Source organism: Rattus norvegicus, chromosome 5, assembly GCF_036323735.1.
Source record: "Rattus norvegicus strain BN/NHsdMcwi chromosome 5, GRCr8, whole genome shotgun sequence".
In the NCBI taxonomy this organism is placed as follows: Eukaryota; Metazoa; Chordata; class Mammalia; order Rodentia; family Muridae; genus Rattus; species Rattus norvegicus.
The window spans coordinates 52,218,795-52,241,913 of NC_086023.1; the positions used below are offsets into that span (position 1 = coordinate 52,218,795).

Below are 23,119 nucleotides of genomic sequence, written 5' to 3' on the forward strand. Positions count from 1 at the left end.
TCAGCCCCGCAGGCCGTCCGCAGCCCGGCGCCCCGTTCGGCGACGCCCCGGCGCCCGGCCGGCCCTCAGGGAGGCGGACCCCGCGGCCCGCACCTCGCCCGCGGTCGGGCTGGACTGGGCGGTGTCAGCGGAGGCCCTCGTCAGGCGCGTCCGCCGCGCGACACCCGGGCAGCTGCGGCGCCGACGAGAGCGGCAGCGGGGAGGTCCGCCATGGAGACCCGCTATAACCTGAAGAGCCCGGGTGAGCCGGGTTGGGGCGGCGGGAGGGGACCCGGGACTCAGGGCGCCGCGCCTCGGCCGGCTCGTGTCCGCCGGTCCTCGCGCTGCTCCGGGCTCGCGCTTTACGCGAGGCCGCGGCCGGTCTGGGGGTGCAGGCCGCAGGGCGGGTGGCCGCTACGGATCCTCAGATCTGCTGACGCCCCTTGGCTCCTGGCCTCTTCTTCCCAGTCTCTGCGGAGTGAAGCTGGAGACAGCCAAGCCAAGGGCAGGTGTAAAGGCGATGTCGGCCGGTACTACTAAACATCCCTTGCCGGACCGCGTCCCTCATATCCCTTCCGCCTGTGCTGACGAACTTTTGTTAGGTGTTTGACTCAAATTTGAGGAAATCTGTGGTTGAAATAGCCCATTTCAGTATTTGGGGGAGGATTTATAGACATAAATGTCCTGTAGCTAAACTAGTTGAGCTGTGTACTTGAGAATTAACCACGATTTGGGGGTGGATTGCTAATGTGAATTTCTTCAGTTAATGCCCCCAGACAATCCTGGCCTCCAGTTATTTTCTGATGCATTAAGAACAATGCAAAAATTATTATCAGTTGTCTAATCTATTAAGGCAGGCGTAACACAGATTACTGGAGCCTGTAAATGTCCTTTGATAATTTGTCAGGGAAAAGTAAAACCTCCCTGTTAACTCTGAATAACAAGCCTCAGGGTATTGATGATCCTTGAACTAGAACTCTCGCCACTGATTTTCTTTCCCACACTGCTTCTTCGTTTGGACTTTAAGTCTAATATCCTTATGGGAAAGAGTTGGTATTGTGAATCTCTCTCATTTAGTCCATAGGTGACTAGATGTAGAATTAGTCGTTTTTAGCGATTTTGTTTAACGTTTGGCCAAGCCTGTGCAAGAGTTACATGGCTGAATTTTAATGGGCCATATTCTTTGTCTTCAGCCCATCACTTAAAACCTGAAGAATTAAAAAAGGTTAGAAAAAGTAGAAATGCCTAAATTTTACTATTTTGAGGCCAGAATGATTAAATTAGTTGGACTTTTGTTGTTGTTTTATTTTTTGAGATGGTTTCTCTATGTAGCTCTGGCTGTCCTGGAATTTACTCTGCAGACCAGGCTGGCCTCAAATTCCAAGATACTCCTGCCACTGCCTTCCAAGAACTGTCGTTAAAGGTGTTTGCCACCTGGCTTAATTAGTTGGACTTTAAATTGTACAGTACTTCCTTAGTCACAGGGTTGCTCCAGATCTGCAGAGGTACTTAGGCAAATGTCCAGAGAATAATGCAGTGTGAAATGTTGTCAGGGAGTTGCTCACTCTTTTTTAAAATATTTATTTATTATATATAAGTACACTATAGTTGTCTTTAGACACATCAAAAGAGGGCATCAGATCTCATTACAGATGGTTGTGAGCCACCATGTGGTTGCTGGCGTTTGAACTCAGGACCTCTGGAAGAGCAGTCAGGGCTCTTAACCTCTGAGCCATCTCTCCAGCCTTCATTCTTTTTTTAAATTACTCCCTTTTATCTTTCTATCTTTTTATTTATGTGCATTGGACTTTTGCTTGCATGTATGTCTGTGTGAGGATGACAGATCCCCTGGACTGGGATTACAGAGAGCTGTGAGCTGCCATCTGGGTCAGTTTACAGGGTCCCCTGGAAGAGCAGGCAGTGCTCTTAACCTCTGAGCCATCACTTCAGCCCCAAATTGCTCCTTCTTGATAGGTTATCGTACCCGAGATTATGGTAAAATTTAAGCAACTTTAGAAATTTAATACATTCCTAGATGGGTATGGTGATTTGTGCCTTTATTTCCAGCATTTGGGATGGAAAGGTAGGCAGGTCTCTGTGAGATCCAGCGGATCTACCTAATGAGTTAATAAATTTCCAAAGAATGTCGAACTTTGGTTGACTTTTGTATCTGTTTAAAAATTCTACCCTCTAGGTGATACTCTTTATAAAGAGATTTAAAATATCTTCCCTGTTGATGTAGATGATTTTGAGTCCATAGAGACTGTTTTAGATGAACTATAGGATTTGCTAAAATGCTGTGAAGTCTGGTGATAATGTTTGCTTTGTTTGATTCTCCCATCCTTGTTATCTGTAGATTAGGATGGTGAGAGGAAGTAATCTCAACGCTCATTTCCTGTCTGCTAGTGTTGGGTTATCTCAGAGATAAGGATGGGAAATCAGAGAACACAATATAGACCGTGGTTAAAGTGAACTGTCGTGTATACGGTAACTTTGATTACCAGGAGCTTGGGAATTATCCTGTTCATACCGTTGATATCAACTGAACTTCATACTAATCAAACTTTCCAGTGAACTCACACCATGTCGTCTGGTCTGCATAGAATTATAGTGATTGAACATTTTTACAGATTTCCCACAGATTGAAAAGTCTCTGTGAATTGTAAAAACCAAATTCATTGATATCCTAACCACCTTCAAACTCATGTATTTCCCTAAAATCCATATCCCGTGGATTCATAGCACTGGGAGCTGCTGCCTGCCCTTCACACACCAACCCCAAAGCCTCAAGCATGCTGGGCAAACTTGTCTCCCACTGAGACCTCTTCCACACTGGTGGCCTCTTCAGCCTTGGTCAGTTCCTTTACCTTCTGCCCTGTGGTGAAGGTGTTACTGTGTCATCAGATCCACTAAACAAACACTCACTAGATCTCTTGTCAAACTGACAGTGTTTGAGCAGTAATCACTTAGCAGCTCTGAGTTAGGTTGGTAAGGCTTAACCCTTGCTTTCCTTTCCAGCTCCTTCTGCCTCTCTTAGGCATTTCCAGCAGAGCCACTCTGCAATGGTATGTCTCCATCTCTGTTGGGTCCTCTGTTGGAGAGCTTTCCACTGAGCCTGGCTGGAATCCCTGTTCCCTCTTCTAGCTTCTATTCGGTCCAGCCTTCTCAGCTCCTGTAGGTAGTCCTTCACACCTGGTCCATACTGTCACAATGCCTTTAAGTTTTTTCAAGTCTTCTAATTGCTGTAAGCTTGTTAAGGCAGGAAGTTATTCTTTTTCTGTCTCCACTCCGATATTCTTCAAATATGTATTGTTTGTTCATTTTGCTTTAGTTGTTTGTTTTTATTTTTATGTGTAGGAATGTTTTGTTTGAATATGTGTGTGTGTACTATGTGAGCTTAGTGTTCATTGATGTCAGAAAAGGGCATTGGATCCCTGGAACTAGATTGTGATCCTCCACGTGAGTACTAGGAATCACCCAGGAGATGAGCCTCTGAGTATTTCCAGTGTGAGATTAAAGTAATCTTAGCTGTGGGAAGCATTATTCATGGCCTGAAGTTGTAGACTGATAGAAAAGGGCAACATGGACTGAGTACTGCACTCATCTCTGTGTTTCCAACTCTGCATATGTGTGATCTGCTAGCTTTGCATGATTTCCCACCATGAGGAATTGTGGGTGAGGATGGACCATCTTTGAGATGCTTTAGTCAGGGTATTTATTACAGCAACAGGAAAAGTAATGCAAGAAGATTTCAGTCCTTTAAAAAAATTTTTTGTACTGGCTGATTTTATGTCAACCTGACATGAAATCGTCAGGGAGGAAGGAGCCTTAATTGAGAAATGCCTCGCTAAGGTCTGTAGGCTACCTGCTTTTTGTCTGCTTGATTTTTAAACTACTTGATTTCAAGAGCTTGTACCTAACCCTTTGTTTTCTTCTTTCTGCCTACTCTCTGTGTTCCAGGCTGGCCTCGAACTCAGAGATCACCTGCCTCTGCCCCCTCAGAGCTGGGATTAAAGGTGCGTGCCATCATTCCTGGCTAGAAGTTTTTTTTATTAGTCTTTGCGGATCACTTAAAAAAGTATATTCTAACGATCTCCACTTCATGGGTTTTCTTTTAGCTGTTAAACGATTGATGAAAGAAGCCGCAGAATTGAAAGATCCAACAGATCATTACCACGCTCAGCCTCTGGAGGTTAGTTTGTCTCCGTCCTCCTCAGGACGGCAGCCCTGCGGTATCAGGATAGCCTTAGAGCTGCGTTTCCTTTGCTTGCGTAGTTAATGGTGTGCTTGTTTATTGATGTACCTTTTCTGTTTCCTGAGTGTTTCATTAGCCTTTCATCAGACTCCTTAGGCAGTGCTGACTCAGGGACTCTGTCAGAGGGTTTCAGATGCTAACCTGGTGTTCAGTGCTGAGGGAGGGAGGGAGCAAGCGGAGCAGACAGAATCGCAGACACTGTATAGTAAGAAGACCGATCCTTCAGGGGTCCCTGCAGCTGTCCTGGCTCTTGTGTTTTCATCTGTGAAAGGAGGATGCCAGTGGGCATGCTCAGATTTCCACAGTGATCGTGAAGTACACACGTTACAGTGAATAAGAACTTTGCACTTAGAATGGTAACTTGTTAACCCTGTAAGGACATATAGCTAGTCTGTTAATATTACTAACCAGTTATACATACTGGAGAATACTTTTTAAAGGTTTGTTAAAATAACTCAAATTTATACTAATGATTTGACCATATTTTCACTAATTGATAGTTAATTAAATTAATCTTATTTATGAGTGTATAATAGGACTCAGACACTTTAAATTATTTAAAAAGTTTTTAGCTTTTATAAGACATAAAATTTACATTAAATAATACATTTTAGGGGCTGGAGAGATGGCTCAGTGGTTAGGAGCACTGACTGCCCTACCAGAGGTCCTGAGTTCAAATCCCAGCAACCACATGGTGGCTCATAACCATCTGTAATGAGATCTGACGCCCTCTTCTGGTGTCTCAGTGTACTTACAGATAATAAGTAAATAAGTAAACAAATAAATAAATAATACATTTTACTTGTGACTTTTGAGGCATTTTGAGCACTAGAAACTATTATAGCACTATTAGAAAGCTTTTGATTTTCCTCACCTGGCATTTTTAATGTTACTATTGATAAAAATGATAATATTTTTAAATGTTCTTGATTCTCTGGATTCTTGATTTTGTTTAGGATAACCTTTTTGAATGGCACTTCACAGTTAGAGGGCCCCCAGATTCCGATTTTGATGGAGGAGTTTATCATGGACGCATAGTACTGCCACCAGAGTACCCCATGAAACCACCCAGCATTATTCTGCTGACGGTAAGAGCTCTCGGCTTTACAATGCTTGCAGGTTAACTTTTCCAGTCATAAAAAAATGAAGTACAACATTATTCTATTTTTTCCTTCAGAGCCTAGACCATAGAAGTACAATATTTTTCCCTCAGAATAATTCTGAGGAAGCTGATTCGTCTGTGAGGTACTGGTGATCCTAGCGAATGCTTATGTTTGTAGCACCGGTGTGAGGACTCAGTGAGTGCCTGTGTGAGGATGCTGGGTGTGCTGCCTGGCACATGGGGGACAGTTGGAGCAGCTCAGTCACATCACCTCTTTCCCATCCTCCTCACTTTCTTTTCCTAAGTCCCTCAAATTTATGATGAACTGTGATGTCTGTCTCACTGGGTGACAGTAAAATTATTCAGTATCTGTATATAGCTCTTAGGATAGGGCCTGCTACAGAAACCTTAATAAATGTTATTTCTGTTTCTATCTCAGAATTTCTTTTTTTTTTTTTTTTTTCTTTTTTTTCGGAGCTGGGGACCGAACCCAGGGCCCTGTGCTTGCTAGGCAAGCGCTCTACCACTGAGCTAAATCCCCAACCCCTCAGAATTTCTTGTTTGTTTTATTTTCATGTGAAATACTATTAATATCTAACTCTTTTAATTGCTAAACTTTTCTTCCCTTATTTATGTTTAATTTTCTCCTAACCAAGAAAATTGTAACACACCCACACCACACACAGACACACACACACACACACACAGACACAGACACACACACACACACACAGACACACACACAGACACAGACACAGACACACACACACACACAGACACAGACACACACACACAGACACAGACACACACACACACAGACACAGACACACACACACACAGACACAGACACACACACACACAGACACAGGCACACACACACACACACACAGACACACACACACACAGACACAGACACACACACACAGACACAGACACACACACACACAGACACAGACACACACACACACAGACACACACACACACAGACACAGACACACACACACACAGACACACACACACACACACACACACAGACCTTTTTATTGCCTTGTTTTTCTTTTTGGTAACCTTATCTTGTTTCGGCTATTGCAGTCTGGTTTCAGGGATAATTTTGTTGAAACATGCTTCCTCTACTTATCTGAGAACGGCCATGGCGTCTCAGTCTCCATCTTGTCCCATCTAACTTTTATCTGACCTGAGGGGTAGCACTTTGTGAAAAGATGTTCGTCCACAGCAGCGCACTAGCACAGCTAGGCTGTCCTTGGGAGGAGGCTGCCAAAGGCCTTTGGTGTAGAGTCAGCTTGCCAGGGCTCTGTTCTGATAGTGCGTGGTTATGTATCGTCTTTGAAATTTAGTTTTTGTTTCGGTCAAATGGAATGTTGTTGTGGCAAATACAGCCACATTCTCAAGTTCCTGGCATCTAGAAGCTGTTTAATAAGCACTGGGCCTTGCTGTTAATTGTTGATGTTGGCATAAGGCTGGGGTTTCCCTTTAGGCTCCCATTGATATATTAACTGGGAGAAACAAGCAGTCTGAATAAGGGCTGGTATATGTGGGAGGCCTGTGTGTATACATGTGTGACTGTGTGTGTGTCTGTGTGTATACATGTGTGACTGTGTGTGTGTCTGCACCTGTGTGTATATATGTATCTGTGTGTGCATGCATGTATCTGTGCCTACATGCATTTGTGTGTGTGCATGTATGCATGTGTATGTATCTGTATGTATGTGTTCACCTGTGTATGCATGCATGCATCTGTGTGCACACATGTGTATGTATGTGTGTATGTGATAGTACTAAGCCATAGACAGCAGCTTCTTACCAGTAGTAACCAGTGGATCAAGTGGATGTACCCCACTGGAGCAGTGGTGGACCCCTCCTTAGTGGTCAGTATTGCCTCCTCACTCACTTCCTTTCCTAAAGTCACTTCCAACCTCGATTCAGCAAATGTTTATGGAAGTGGCCTGTGATGTGGATGAGGCAGGACCTGTCAGCCTCCTCCCAGTGGAGTGCGAGTTCCGACCCTCTCACCTTCTTCCCTCACGTTGTAGATACCTCTGCTTTTCAGGGTTGCAGCTGCTTTTCATTTGTGAGAGTTAGCTCAGTGGTCACCTCTGAAAGGAAAGGTGCCCAAGAGTCTCTTGAGTCTTTTCTGATACCATAAATCATGACCAGTGTTCTTCCTCGATTGTGTTCTAATTTAATGGCGTCATCCTTCTGTAAAGCCACTGCTGCTCATAGTCACCTCTCCACACCCGTCCTCACCCACTAGTCAGGTGACTTTGGCAGCACGGTGCACACCTCAGTAAGGAAGCTATGCTAACTATTTAGCCCCATCTCAGAAAGGTGCTCGTACACCTTCTACACACAGCCTTCATTATTTATTCAGCATTCAACACATGTTTGCGTGTCGATAAAAGGACAAAATCTATGTCTAAATATTTAAGAAGATAATAAATATCTTGAAAATTATTATACATATATAAATATAAAATACATGTATTCATGAAAAGGATAAGGCATTAACTGGACTTTTGCAGTTTTTAAAATGTGTTCTTTGTTTCTAAGGCTAATGGACGATTTGAAGTGGGCAAGAAGATCTGTTTAAGCATCTCAGGACATCATCCTGAGACCTGGCAGCCTTCATGGAGCAGTGAGTACTAGTGAACACAAGCTCCAATCACTATTCCGTTTTTTTTTTTTTTTTTTTTTTTTTTAAAGATTTATTTATTTATTTTGTATATGAGTACACTGTAACTGTCTTCAGACACACCAGAAGGGGACATCAGATCCCATTACGGATGGTTGTGAGCCACCATGTGGTTGCTGGGATTTGAACTCAGGACCTCTGGAAGAGCAGTCGGTGCTCTTAACCACTGAGCCATCTCTCCAGCCCACTATTCCGTTTCTAATAATGAATTGTAAGACATTTTTGGGATTGAAGATATTTTGGCTAATATGTGCCACCATTGAAAATTAACAACAATACTTTTTCATGTGTAGGTTTATACATTACTTAAATACCTCTCACTTGCATCTCTTCTAAAACCCTGCAGTTCTCTTTTCCAGAGCTAACCTAATTTCTCTTAAGGTTTTGTCTGTGCGTTTGTGCACATTTGTGTGAGACCAGCAGTTGTTGTGGGGTGTCTCTTCTACCTATTTTTTGAGGCAAAGTCTCTTACTGATCCTCCTGACTCTGCTTGCCTAGCGTGGGTTAGCGTGTAGGCTGCTGTGTCTGCCTGCTTTTTCCTTTCTTAAAAAACACACACAGAAAGCATGAGAGCATTGAGACCCCGTGGGTTCCCACACTTGCACTGCTGATCTGGCTTCTGTCCTAACCCAGCTCCTGTCACTGAAATGCTGTTCCCTTTCTGTTTCAGTAAGGACAGCCCTGCTGGCCATCATTGGGTTTATGCCAACTAAAGGAGAGGGAGCCATAGGTTCTCTAGACTACACGCCCGAGGAGAGGAGAGCACTTGCCAAGAAGTAAGTTCCTTGTTAGGCTGAGCGCTATCAGTGGTCAGCAGTGTTAAGTCTCTTTCTCTGCGTCACCTTGGCGAAGGAGCCAGTCTTTTCTTTTTTAATAAGAAATCTCTTTTTTAAAGATTCATTTATTATATATGAGTACACTGTAGCTGTCTTCAGACACACCAGAAGAGGGCATCGGATCCCATTACAGATGGCTGTGAGCCACCATGTGGTTGCTGGGAATTCAACTCAGGACCTCTGGAAGAGCAGTCAGTGCTCTTAACCACTGAGCCATCTCTCCTGCCCCATGGATCCAGTCTTAATTGTAGAAACCATTTTTGCAGATTTCCTCAGAGTGACCAGAATATAAAAAATTGACTTCGTGACTTTTTTTTGTAGTATTAAGGCTCAATCCGAGGGTTTCACCCTGTGTTAGGCAGCTACTCTTCCACTGAGCTGTATCACCAGCTCATCTATCTCATTCTTTTAAAAGTAGTTGACGGGCTGGAGAGATGGCTCAGTGGTTAGGAACACTGGCTGTTCTTCACAGGACCCAGTTTGATTCCCAACACCCACATTATGGCTTACAATGGTCCAGCCCTGTAGGGTCCAACTAACTCCTTCTGGTCTCCGTGGGTACAGGAACACAGGAGATGCACAGATGTACATGCAGGCAAAACATCCATACACATAGGAATAATAATAATTAAAAATAGTAAAAAGTTGTTGCTGTTCATTGATTTGACGCCAGCTGGGAGGCATGTCTCCTGGAGAGCACCCCTGGCCTTTTGTCCCTCTTCAGCTGCTGTCACAGATGGCACAGCCAGAGCCATTGTGTATGTATAGCTGCCTGGAGGATCAGTCCCCTGGGGCTGTCGTGAATCCTCTGTATCTTTGTAGCCACTCGTATGGCCCACAGCAGATATTAGTGAGTGACCTGGGATAGAGTAAAGGAGGTTTTCTTAGGTAGTGATACAGGGTTCTTTATTTTCTTTTTGGTGTATTTTTATCTATAGATCATAATTCATTAAATTCAAAGTTCCATTCCCTTTTGGTAGTACTGAGATAATGGAATCTGGTTTTGCTTTTTTGTTTTTTTGTTTTGTTTTGGGTTTTTTTTTTTTGGTTTTCTTTTTGAGACAGGGTCTCACTGTGTATCCCTGGCTGTCCACTGTCTAGGGCTAGCTGGCCTCAGACTTACAAGTTCTGAGATTAAAGGTGTGTATCAACACACCTGGCTATACATTCTATTTGTAAGTGGCTTCTTTCCTATTTCACATGTTTCTGCTAAGAGATAACTGAACCTTCATATCTACTCTTTTCACAGACTTTGATAGGCTCATGATGTGTGCTCTTAAGGACATCATATAGTATATAAACAGTTTACATACATATGTTGTCCCTGTACAGCCGAAGTTTGTCTTTCTTTACATAACGTATTTGTAAAAAATGAAGTCTAAGCTATTTTTTTAATAAACACATTTATTTGTCTCAGAACTAATACTCTCTCACAGTGAATAGATGAGTATACTAAAACGTTGTTAAGTGTTCTTTTCTTTTAGACATTTGGTATTTGAGTATCTTTATTTTTTCAAGATTTATTAATTTTTGTCTTATATTTGTGTGTGTGTGTCTTGCCTGCATGTATGTGTGTGCAGTGCCTGTAAAGGTCAGAGGGCACATTAGCTCCCCTAAAATGTAAATTACAGATGGTTGTTTCCTACCACATGGGTTCTGGGAACTGAACACCATCTCTCCAGTCCCTATCTGAGTATCTTAAAAGAGGGAATTAGTACTCAACTGTTTTGGTTTATGCTCATTGAACAACATTCTATCCTTCCAGATCACAAGACTTCTGTTGTGAGGGCTGTGGCTCTGCCATGAAGGATGTCCTGTTGCCTTTAAAATCTGGAATCGATTCAAGCCAGGCTGACCAAGAAGCCAAAGAACTGGCTAGACAAATTAGTTTTAAGGTACCGTAAATTCCTAAACCAATCCACTTGGGGAGTCTTTGTTTACTGCTGAATTCTAGGAAAAGGAAAGTAATATGGTTCTATTGAAATGAGATTTATGAGTAATGATTCCTCACTGTAAAACATAAGCTACACTCATGAAGAAGGCATTTGAGCATAGCAGTTAGACTAGTGTACAAGACTGCGTTCAGATCTCAGCTTTGCAGGTCATTGGCTGTGTGCTCACGTGTCAGGCTTCACTGTCGTGTGCCTGCCCCCTCTACACCTGCTGACAGTAACCTGAACCTCCTTGTGGGATTTTGTCAGGCTGTGTAATTAATACCTATACTACATGCATTATAGCTGCATTTAGAACTCTCCCTGGTGCTTTTTAAATTCTAGTTCTTCTTCTTCTTTTTTTTTTTTTTCCTTTTCTTTTTTTCGGAGCTGGGGACTGAACCCAGGGCCTTGCACTTGCTAGGCAAGCGCTCTACCACTGAGCTAAATCCCCAACCCCAATTCTAGTTCTTTTTAAGCGAAGTAGGTAATCTCACCTCCAAGGTGTTACTGCTGTTAACATTTTGGCAATTTCCCCTTTATCCCCCAAATATAACATTTTTATAATATTTTAACACTCTGAGTAATCACACTCGTATTTCTGGAATAAGTTAACCTGTATGAAGCAGTATGCTGCTGTCTCCTCTTACTTTTCTGCCCTTTGTCTGCTTCTAGGTCCAGTTCTTGGGAGCTCTCCCTTCAGTTTTATCTTAGTTCCTAGAGTATAAATCTTGACGATACTCTTTCTTTTCCAGGGTTCCTATTGTACTTAGAATCTTTTCTCTGAAGATCTTAGGATCAGATGTGTTTTGAATGTCATGATTTTTCAGATTTGAGGAATATGTGCATCTTATGCTGACTAGTTACAGTAAAGTCTGATCAACCTGGGACTGTTGTCACAGCCCCAGCCAGCCTCCTAAACATCACTCAGAGCTTGAGTTCATGGAGGGTCTTAGAGTTGTAGGTTAGCAACCATAGGCGTGGCTCCTCAGTAGGTAGCAGCTCCCTCAGAATGCAGGCTGCCCTGTGGAAACGATGCAGACATGCTCGGAGCTTAACTGCTGGTAGATACGAGAGGAGCAATGCAGATAAATTCAGGAGAGGGAGTTAGTTGATTGTTAACACATTTCTTCTTATAACACTGCTCTTGGGTATATCTTATTTATAGGCCGAAGTCAATTCATCTGGAAAGACTATCGCTGAATCAGACTTAAACCAGTCTTTCTCACTAAATGATTCACAAGACGATTTACCTACAACATTCCAGGGTGCTGCAGCAAGCACATCGGTATGGTTCTTATCTTTTAATACACACCACACCACACACACACACACGCGCGCGCGCACACATACACACACACACACACACACACACACACACACACATCATTCTACCCCGCTACACACACCACAACCACATATACATGTGTGCCAGTACACACACACCACATTACACACACACACACTACACACACACACTACACACACACACACACTACACACACACACACTACACACACACAGAGCACACTACACACACACACAGCACACTACACACACACACACACAGCACACTACACACACACACACACACACACACACACACATATTTTGGACTAAGATAAGATCACAGATCAAATACAGAAAGTTGTGCTTTTCTTAGTAGTAGGATTTTAACCCAGCTGCCCCATTAGTTACAATGTTTTGAACAAATCTTTTTGGACTTCAGTTTTGTGGATTTTTGTTGTTGTTAAGTGGGGTTAAACGAAATAGTTCTAGGTTCTATTGTTTCAGAATGCTATGACTTCTTTAAAGTCAGTGCTAGCATCGTGCTAGCCTAGGTAAAACATGCTTATTAACTAACTCTCTAATAGATACTAGACACTGACAGTAATCTGCCTAGTACGCTATGACACCTGCTCTCCAAGTTGAAGTTCAGCAGGCTCTAGTGAGGTCAGCAATGTTGCCCTCAGGCACACTGGCTGTGCTGAGCCCTGTGCAGCATGTGGCTGGCCGCTCTATTTAGAAGCACAGACCAGAGTTTAAGCTCTGTGCACACAGCCCTGTTGAACTGACGCTATGGAGAGTCAGTGGCTAGCAATTGTTGGGTGAAAGAGTGTCCTGTGGGTGGTGACAGCTCTGCTCTGACCAGTCGCTTCAAATAGCGTGTCAGCACAGGTGACCAGAGAGGACGGGCACAGATAGCACTGCAATGGCACTGACTAGTGAGTGTTGTGAGGGAAACGCTTGACTTAACAAGAGGTTCTTACTCCTTTTGGACTCAATTTTGCTACAGATTACTTGACAGATTATATTTCCCCCTCTGGATAGAAGACATTTATTGATTTAGTGAGGGAGTTGTGCACATGTATGTGTGGAGGGCAGAGGACAGCTTGCAGGTATCAGTTCTTTCCTTCTGCCCTGTGGGACCTGGCATTGAACTTGTGTCAGGCTTGGCAGGAGGCACTTTTGTGCACTAACCATTTCCCTGGCCCTGGAGGCCTTCAAAGGTCAGAAAGTGTATCTACCGTAAAGTGGGACTCAATAGCTTTGAGTGGCTTTCTTTCAGGGATGCATCAACATGTTTTAAATCTACTGGGAAGCACCTTGTTACGTATTCCAGCTACATTAGATATCATTTATGTTGTTATTAACTGTCTATGATGTAGTGTTTTTATATCTGATGAGAGCTCGTGTTTGCCAGGCTTACCAGTTTCCTGGATCCACCCAGGGACTGAAATTCTGAGGAAGCCATTCTATTTTATATTAAAAAGTGTTCCAGGATGGCTCAGTGGGTAAAGGCATTTGCCATGCAAGTCTGGCGACCTGAGTTCAATCCCTGGAGCCCATGTAAAGTTGGAAAGGCCGACTTGTCAAGTATGACATGGCACGTTCATGGCATGTAATACCACACATGCTTGCCTACAGTAATAAGTAAAAATTAAGAGCATCCTATTTAATATAAAAAACAAACAATTCACTCAGTCGGTTGTTCTGGTTACTATGGAGAACTTGCTGTACATACCTATGACTGTACTTATTTTAGAGAGGAAAAGTTTCAGTATTTTATAAGATTTCATTAGTATTTAGCCAGTTATACAAAAGACATCTGAAATATAGAAACCAAATAAAACATTATATAAGCCCTTTTGGGGAGCAGGTTTCAAGACAGGGTTTCTCTGTGTAGTCCTGGCTGTCTTGGAACTTTCTCTGTAGACAGCCTGGCTTCAAACTCAGAGATCTGTCTGCCTCTGCCTACTGAGTGCTGGGATTAAAGGCTTGTGCCACCACCGCCCAGCAGTAAGCAATGTAATTAAAGCACATGTACTGATTGACTAATTAATTAATTTTGCAGTACCAAGATCAAACTTAAGAGTTTTGTGTGTGCTGGGTTATTTAATTTTTTTTTAAAGACATGGTCTTGCCATGTGTTCCAAGTTAACGTTGAATTTACCAGTCCTCCTGCCTCAGCCTCCCAAGTGCTGAGATTACAAACATGTTTTAAGGGTTGTTTTCTAAATGTATTAATCACAGTACTAAGGAGGCTAAGAGCCACTCTAACCAAGTTCACAACTTAGCTTTTGAGTCTAAATCTGAAGCCTGCAAAAGGATATGTTAACAGTAACAATATCAGCGATGATTAACATTTACTAAGTCAGTATGTGTCATAGCACTTGGTGTCACTAATCCATTTAACCCTCACACCTGCTGGATTGGATATTATCTGCCTCGGACAGATGAGGGAGCCGAGACTTAGGTTAAATAGCCGGCTTAGGCAAACACATCTAGCAGGCAAAGGCAGACATAATAAAGGCTCATTGTTTCGTCTGTTTTTTGGGCAGGATAATTTCCCCTCAGACTAAGGGAAAAATAATACAGTCAATACAAGCTTTGATATATCTTCCCCTTAGACTATAGTGCTATGTTGTCATGGTTCTCCTTAAGAACTTGTTCCTTGATGGTTATGGGGGTGGAGGAGGATGGGGCAAGAGGATCAGGGGAGGATGCAGGAACGAGACTGTAATGTTTGTTGGCTACTGTAACCAGTTCACTGATTGAATCTTGGTTCACTTACTGTGTGGCATTTGTGATGGCATGGGACCTCATATACCATACAATTTTCTGTCTCTGTGCTCCTCAAGGGACAGACGGTCCCTTGGAGTCTAGCTTGTACAAGTCCAAGTTTATGCAGCCATAGTTCAGTGTTAGTACGCTCTTTTACGCAAACTCACCAGTAGTTTCTTTATATCTTTGTATTATGGGTTAACTACATTTAAGAAATTTCAAAGAATAATTTTAAGAAATTCAGATTATCTAAGTTTTTTTCCTATGCTAGGGATCAAACTCAGGGTTTTGTGGATGCTATGAATGTGCTGTGCCACAACGGGGCACCACCACACCTTTATTCTGAGATAGTGTCTTTCTATGTAGCTCAGGCTAGCCTTGGATTTACCATCCTGTCGTCACTCTGAGTGCTGCTGTTACAAGTGGGATCCACCATACCCAGTTAACAAGTGGCTGTTGAAACGAATGTCAAGCTTCAGACGGGCATTCTGCAAGTAACTGAGATCAGCAGTCCCCCATGTTCAAGCTGTTGCCAGCACAAAACTTATAATTTTAATCATTTGGGTTATATTATCTGATTCTTTTAAGTGTTTGCATTTTTTCTATTGGAAACTCTTTGACATTTCTCATATGTAATTCATATTATACTAAGACACTTCATTCTATTTCTTGTCTTAAAGCATCAATATGTTCTAATGGAAAGGCTATTCCTAGTGAAAGGACTAAAGCCATTGATGCAGTGCGGGCAGGTTAAGGAGTCTGTGTGTACTCCACCTTTCAAGCTTCCCTGAGTGTGCTGTTGCTAGTTTTAATGTCTCCAAGGCAAACTTGAGATTTTGAAACCCTGTGTCACATTATGATTGTCCCCTGACTGAGCCAGTCATTGCAGCAATTGGAAGATGCTATCACCTGGGACCTTGGGGGACAGCCGTGCACACAGTGGAGCACACTGAGGCCCTCATGGACCCAGGGTGCCCTCATAGCATACAATACTGAATACTAAGTAACAGATACTTTAGACCTGGGTTTAGTTCACTTGTGTGGGATTATGGAAAAGGGTAAGCTGAGTTTGAAAACAATCACATTTTTATAATACCAGCATGAAAAATTAAAATTATTTCCTTATTATTGTCGATGGAGGGATGTCAATTGGTAAGATAATACTGAAGAGATCAGTGTCCTTCAGGGCCCTTGGATAGAAGAGCAGTGTCCGGAAGCTTAGCAGAAATTGCTGCAGCTGTCCACCATCTTCAGAGAAACAGCCACAGTGGACCTTTGTCTGCTGTAAATGGGTTCCTCCATTTCATCGAGCTCACCATAACCTGTGTTTCTAGCTTATTTATCAGGGTTGGTTCCTGGTTTCCGCATTCAGATGGTTCTTGGTAAATTTGCCCTAGTCATATCTAATACTCTAGGTATTCTCAAACTGTTAACAAGTGCATGTACAATTTTTCTTTTTGTGGCCAATTTCAAACAGATTTTATTATTTCTTAGTATGGCGCCCAGAATCCATCAGGAGCACCCTTGCCACAACCTACCCAGCCAGCTCCTAAGAATACCTCCATGAGCCCTCGGCAACGTAGAGCCCAGCAACAGAGTCAGAGAAGGTCGTCTGCTTCCCCCGATGTACTCCAAGGCCAGCCACCAAGAGCCAACCACACGGAGCACGGCGGGTCAGCCATGCTGATCATCATCCTGACTTTGGCACTGGCAGCTCTCATCTTCCGACGGATATATCTGGCCAACGAGTACATATTTGACTTTGAGTTATAATGCTGGTCTATGACTTCAGAGCTGTGACTCAGTTGCGTCATTAAACATTCTGCATTGGGTATAACCTAAGGATTGTTTACAAAAGATTATTTTGTATTTACCCTTCGTTACTTTTTTTATTGTTATAAATTCATTGTGCTATAAGTAGACATTCAGGCTGTGGCCCAGCAGTGTGTCGGAAGCCATAGTCCTTGTCTTACTATTTAATCTACTTCACAGACAAGTAACTTACTGCGGTTGCTCACACCCACGCTGCTTTTCTACAGAGCGCAGTGCTTTTCTGTGTGTCCTTTGGCATTCTCAGCTAAGAAGGTGTTTCCATTGAGTGTTATGGCTCCTCAGTCTCGCCTGTGAGTCCTTCTCTAGTTAGACAGTGAGGGAGAAGATGGCGGTGGGGCACACTGCTCACTGTCTTCTTGAGCAGTGTCATTCATAGGAGAGACATGGACGGGGATCGCCCACTCTGTCATCTTTGTACTGGAAACTGTGTGCAGTGAGAATGATTTTATTTCAGACATTTATGAAGATCTTTGTTATATTTTGTTTTGGATTTTACTTGAAGAGGAGAGACTCTGCAGCACCTTGGTATGCGCCATCCCCAATATGGACACAAATGAAAGAAACAGGCTTCCACAGCCTTCTCAGGCCAGGGTCCAAGCCAAGCAGTTGTTTGATTTTTCCTTCACAAGTAGGTGAGGAGGTCACCAGGTTTGAATCTTTACTTTGATCTGACATGGTTTGAATTTTATGCCCTGCTCTGTAATCACTCTAGCTTTTCAGTATTCCAGAGATATGCTTAGTATTCAAATTTTAATAGGAAACTCTGGGCCCAAGGTACAGCGATGGATTAACCACAAATAAACCTTTATTTAGAACTGTTCACTGGCCTAAGAAACATGTAATGAAGAATCCATCTACCCTTAGTGCCAGCAAGTGCCCCAGACGCTGACCTGTACTCTTGTCATCACAGTGCCTAGTGAGACTGCTCAGGACAAGGTTGCCTTCCCATGCTCCTTCAGCAACCTCGAGGCACTTCGGAGGGCCCTGCATTGCTGACTCGACTGTCCCCAGCTTTTAAATATATCATGCTCTTGAAGCCCATTTGGAAGTTTGTTTTTGTTTTTTGTTTTTTTTTTTAAGGAGAACTGAATATAAATGGTATTTGGGTTCAGTCCACAACTGTTAGCTCATGCATCTTTTAGGTATGTGTGGGAGGGTAGTTGTAAAGTCCTCATGTGGTTTTAACTAAATATAATTATCGGCAAGATAAAACAGCTCGCAAAATCACTTTAAAGGTGAGCCTGGTTCTCACTCCTGTCATGTGATGTTGGGATCTGTTGCCACTGAAGAGAATTCCCCTTTGTATTTGGTAGCTGGGTTTTGTTGTTACTGTTGTTATCTTAACACCAGAAGTTTTAAAAGGGACCGAATGCTATATATAATATAATCTTCCAGTTTAATAGAGTAGATTTTTATAGTTATTTAAGGATTGTTTATAGATGAGGTTGGCAAAAATCTAAAAAGCCCAAGGACTTTGTGAAGACTTCATGTAAGGAAGACTATAGATTACCATTTTAAAAATAATGTTCTTGCCATGAAAAAGCATATTCTTAGTTTATAATATGAGAAACTGTGGTTCCATGATCTAGTAAGAAGTCAGTAACGCCGTGGGAAGCCTGGGTGGCCTTCCCACTTAGGAGAAGAACCCTGGCGCTGTCGCCCTGGGCTGAGACAGCTCATATGCTAGAGCCGTGCCCCTCCAGTCATCCCCCTCCAGTTAGGCCTGGCTAGTGTTTGGAGGGAGCTCTGCGGTCTTGCTGTGCTTCTGTGGTCACTTGTGCTGGGTGTGGAGGGAGATCTCATCCACTCCCTCACTGTCGCTAACTGGCTACCTCCTTATGCATGTTGGCAATTTTTAGCACCTGATACATACATCAAAGTGGTACGTTTTGTTTTTACCCATGATCCGCTATCTAAAAATTTTCCTCCAACCCCCACCTTGGGGTTAGTGGACTCATGGAAGGCCTCTGTTGTCAAAGCCTCAGTTTAACCCCCCAGATCCGGCATAAGGCACAAACCATGTAGAAGCTGGTAGGTAGGTCTTAAATTCTTGTCTCCCCAGTTCTCAGATTCAAAACTCAAGGCTTTTTCACTGACCAGCATATCATATGACTACACATCAAATTAGTCAAAATAGCATGCTTGAAAAAATATGCCTGTTTTGCTTGTAGCAGTCTAGCCCGCGGGAGCCTTCCAGATCTGTATGTGGGTGGGGCTCTGATGTAGCACTTTACGTTTTCTTGCTGCTGCTGTTGGTTTATTCTACTGAAATAAATGATTTCATCAAGCTTCTCAGTGAATTAAGGAGACAGTCATTTATTGGTGTTCCGATGAGAGTGACAGCCTTCCCTATTTCAGGAGAGTAAGAACTGTTTACTCAGCTCCAGCTTATGAAGAAACACGGTGGAGATTGCCCACTTTCACAGACCAGAATTTAAAACCCCACATACCTGTACTTACGGGGCCTCAGGATGAAGTGTGAAGAAGCCTACGTTGCTCTATGACCTTCGAATAAGTATGTACCAACTGTATCGTAGTGACCCTCACTGTTGAGTGAATCCCTGAGGCCATGCGAACAAGATCTGTTCACCTCAAATGGCATTACCGCCAGGCCAAAAGCCAGTTCACGCAAGACTGTGTTAGTGACCAATGAATTTGTTGGGGTTACTTACAACAGGAGCATGAGTGAACTGAAGGCAGTGTGATCTGGGAAAGCCTACCTCAGCTAGGGATGACTCAGGAAACAGCATCCCTGCTGCAAGACTGACAGGCAGCCCAGCCTATTGGAGTTTCTCCCCGAGTAGGGTGGTGCTTACTTGGGATGGGCCTTGTGAAACTTGTTTTGGGAATTTACTAACCCCTGCAAGTTTCCTTTACTTCCTGAGTCTTATAAGCCCCCTGCCCTCTCCCTCCAAAAGAGAGTATTTCAGTTGGATGGAAATAGCGAGGCTACACTGGCTGACCAAGAGTAATGAATGATGCACACCTGAGCCATTGAAACTGGCAGGAAGCTGTCCCCAAAACCCAAAGCTGTCCCAGTACCTTTTGAACATGTGTTTTCAGAACTTGTTTGAGCAGCCAATAAAACCAGTGACTGTACTCATCCCTCGTTTTAACCAAAGGTGGCATTCTTTGCCCTGTAATCTTACCTGGCGTCCATATTTGAGTACCATGTCTGGATCATTCCATTTTACTTTGTGCTTCTTGCCACCGCTTTTGTTAGTCACTGTCTAATTTGCACAGTTACCTCTGGATCTCCTCCAGTCTCGGGCCATTCTTTACAGCCAGTCTGAAGTATACCTGCTTCTGTCTCTCCTCTATCAAGAAAGTGGCGGCTGGCCTCAGTGGCGCTAATCAGGAGGCAGGTGGATTGTCGTGAATTTCTGACAACCCAGTTTGCATAGCAGGTTCTAGCTGGCCCAGGCTGCATAGTGAGATGCTGTCTCAAACAAACAATAACAAAAACTTAATATAATTCAGTACTAAAAAGAGGTAGTGTTATTTAAAGCTGACAACAGAGTTGGAGCTGGGCATGTGGCACACACTTGTAATTTCAGGATGTGGGCAATAGACACAGGAGGATCGGAAGTTTTGAAGTCCTTGGCTACATAGCGAGATCGAAACTAGCATGAGCCAGACAAGACCCTATTGAGAAAGAAAGAGTGAAATAAAGCAAGACCAACAGATTTGAACAGACGTTTCTCCAAAAAAAAAATATATATATATGGATAGCCTGTGCGTATATAAAGAGAAACACATCATTAGCTACTGGGAAGGCTGTGCATCGAAACCACACAAGACACCACGAGAAAAGCCAGGGTACTCATAACCAGAGCACAGACTCCAGACGTTGTAGTACAACCTGTGATTCTAGCACTTGGGAAGTTGAGGCCTGCTCGTGCTACACAGTAAAACCCTATCTTAAAAGTGGGGACTGGGTTTGGAGTGGGAAGGAGGGAGGAAGGGAGGGGGAGGGAAGGAGGGAAAGGAAGGGAGAGAGGGAGGGAGGGAGAGAGAAAGGGAGGGGAGGAAGGGAAGTAGAGGAGAGGGACAGGGAGAGGGAGAGGGGGAGGGGGAGAGGGAGAGGGAGAGGGAGAGAGAGAGAGAGAGAGAGAGAGAGAGAGAGAACTTGTCGCCCTGGCAGACAACCTGCATATGGTTCTCAGTACTCAGGTAATAACTCTAACTCGAGGTCCAGGGTATCTGGTGCCCTTTTCTGATCTCCTAGGGCACAAAGCATGAACAATGTGTATACTCACACAGGCAAGCAGAATACTTATAGAGAGAAGCAAAACTGTGAAGAACTTGGAACCATATTTCAGAGGTTGCTAGAAAGGAGGGTGCTGGGGAAAGAATAAGACTTACCCAAATGTTGTTGGCTTCTCCAGAGCAGTTCACACTTAGGTGCCTTTACAATGTAGGATTTTGGTGACCTTAAAGTTCTATCTGTAAGGTGGCAGGGAAAGCCCTTCTTCCCCTTCGGTTACTCAGTGAGTGAAGCATACAAGTTAGAAGGTAGAGACGTCATTCTGTAAACAGGTGGTAAAGTGGATTCCCGGTGATTGCTCAGGTGACACGCTGGGCTGCTTTGGGAGACTCAAGGTCACAGAGCACGTTGGCCGTATATCTGCAGTTTGTTCCCTGTCCTTGGTGAGACACCTTTGGGAAACACCTGTCGTCCCTAAGTGCAGCTTGGGCTTCATCAGTGTCTCTGAAGTTTTCTCACTTCTCCAACCCACAGGCAAGCCAGACTTCTCTCACGCTTTCCCGCCCACACCCCCATCACTGTTCCTGTCTCTATCCTCTGCAGAAGCCTCAAATGCTCACTGCATGGCTGTCCTGACTGACTCACTTCCAGCTTCCTTCTCTTCTCCTTCTCTTGAGGAGATCCCTCATCTGAAAGGTCTAACATTTGGGTTCAACCAAGATAAATTGTTGGGGGTTTCATGGAGTTTATGAGAAAAGTTATTAATGACACAGCACAGTAGGGGCTCTAAAGAGAGTCCAGTCCTTAGCACCAGAGACAGACAGTATGGCGGGGGTCCTGAAGAGAGGAATCAGGGCCCATGTGGTAGAGTCTGGGGTCCTTTTTTTCCCCTAAGAATATATGCGAGCACACTTGACTTTGTTTCAACGCTTATTTGGACCTCATACTTGCGTGAAGTGACAGGGTGGTACAAAACTACTTTGAAATGGATTTTTTACTCTTGGGTGGTTTCCTTGTCTTTACCAGGGTTAGGAGCGAGTTTATTTTCAGGGGTTGTAGTGTTGTATCTGGAGCTTGTCCACCTTCCGAAAGCTTCCTCTTACTAAGTTTTGTAAGGTCATCGGATGAAGTGTCCAAAATCGCTTTGTCCTGGCTTTCCAAAGATTCAGTCTCCAAACTGTGAGATCTTGAGTTCTATCTGGAAGCCATGGGACATTTAAGCTGGGCACCCTGGGAATGATGGCTTCTACTTCACCAGCAAAGTCCATGGTGTTCTTTCTGAAGCCCAAGGCTAGCACACGTTTTAAGCCAGTGACTGGAACAATTCTCCCGATGAGCTGAGGTACTTGTCAGGCAGGAACGGTTCTGCTTAAACTCAGCTGAATCAAATGTGAGGTGGTGATGGCGGGCTTGACTGACTTACACACTAGGACCGGGAGCAGTTCATTCCTCTCCAAAGCCCTGGTGACCTCACTAACACCTATGGCCAGCTGTTTTCTGACGTGTACAGGGGTCCACCCTGACATCCCCATGGGGCTCTCTTGGATCCTCACTAGTCTCAACATCTGGCCCACATCTTTGCTTTTTTCCCCCCTTTTCTTCTTAATTTTCTGTATTCCAGTCGATTTAAACTTGTCTTCCGGTGTCTGTAATATAAAGTGCATGTCTTCTCTCTCCAAGGTACTCCAGGAGATAACATAGGGTTGTTCAGTGATGTCTTTACAACCAGAGGTCTAGTCTTCCAAATAGATCTCCTCTTTGGTGCCTGAGGGGCTGTAGCCATCTTGAAAACCAGTGATGGCGAGACAGGGATGCACTTCTCTGATTTACAAGCCCCTCGGAGAACAGATAGGAGCGACCTTAGTTGAGAAGTCAGGAAACGAAGTCTCTCTGGAGGAAATGACCGTAACAGCTGCTATCTAAAGGACTCCTTCTGAAGGAAGTGAGCATCAGGGTATCCCAGAAGAGTATAAAAGTTCAGTATCATCAGACAGAGATACTAGAGTTGGAGTTACTGAGCGAGGACAAGATGGTGACTCTAGAGAGACGTTCAGAAGGGCGGCCCTGGGGTCCTTTTTTAAACAGCGCTCTAAGAAAAGGTGTGTGCTGGTGGTAAGGGTTCACAACCTGCAGTCAGGATCCCTGACCCCCTACAGAAGGCAGGGAAGCCCGTGAGAGCAGAAGGGTCACCAGTACCTCTT

At 43.7% G+C, this 23,119-nt stretch overlaps 1 protein-coding gene and 1 pseudogene across 4 annotated transcripts; one reads left to right on the plus strand and one right to left on the minus strand.

Annotated features, from left to right (window-relative positions):
• Nucleotides 1-12: 12 nt before the first annotated feature.
• Nucleotides 13-19,011, plus strand: Ube2j1 (ubiquitin-conjugating enzyme E2, J1). 4 transcript variants are annotated; one of them, XM_039109428.2, is made up of 9 exons: nt 104-241; nt 3,940-3,995; nt 4,098-4,171; nt 5,191-5,322; nt 7,905-7,989; nt 8,717-8,822; nt 10,648-10,777; nt 11,982-12,101; nt 16,373-19,011. In XM_039109428.2, the coding sequence occupies exons 3-9, from the start codon at nt 4,112-4,114 to the stop codon at nt 16,649-16,651; spliced, it is 912 nt and encodes a 303-aa protein (XP_038965356.1). In that variant the 5' UTR covers nt 104-241; nt 3,940-3,995; nt 4,098-4,111; the 3' UTR covers nt 16,652-19,011. The 4 variants fall into 4 exon arrangements, with proteins under 4 accessions (NP_001100112.2, XP_038965356.1, XP_038965357.1 ...); XM_039109429.2 differs by lacking the exon at nt 3,940-3,995 and adding an exon at nt 15,245-15,372 and having other exon boundaries at nt 107-241; NM_001106642.2 differs by lacking the exon at nt 3,940-3,995 and having other exon boundaries at nt 13-241.
• Nucleotides 19,012-21,653: 2,642 nt separating this feature from the next.
• Nucleotides 21,654-22,767, minus strand: Rpp38-ps1 (ribonuclease P/MRP subunit p38, pseudogene 1; annotated as a pseudogene).
• Between the last annotated feature and the right edge of the window lie 352 nt (nt 22,768-23,119).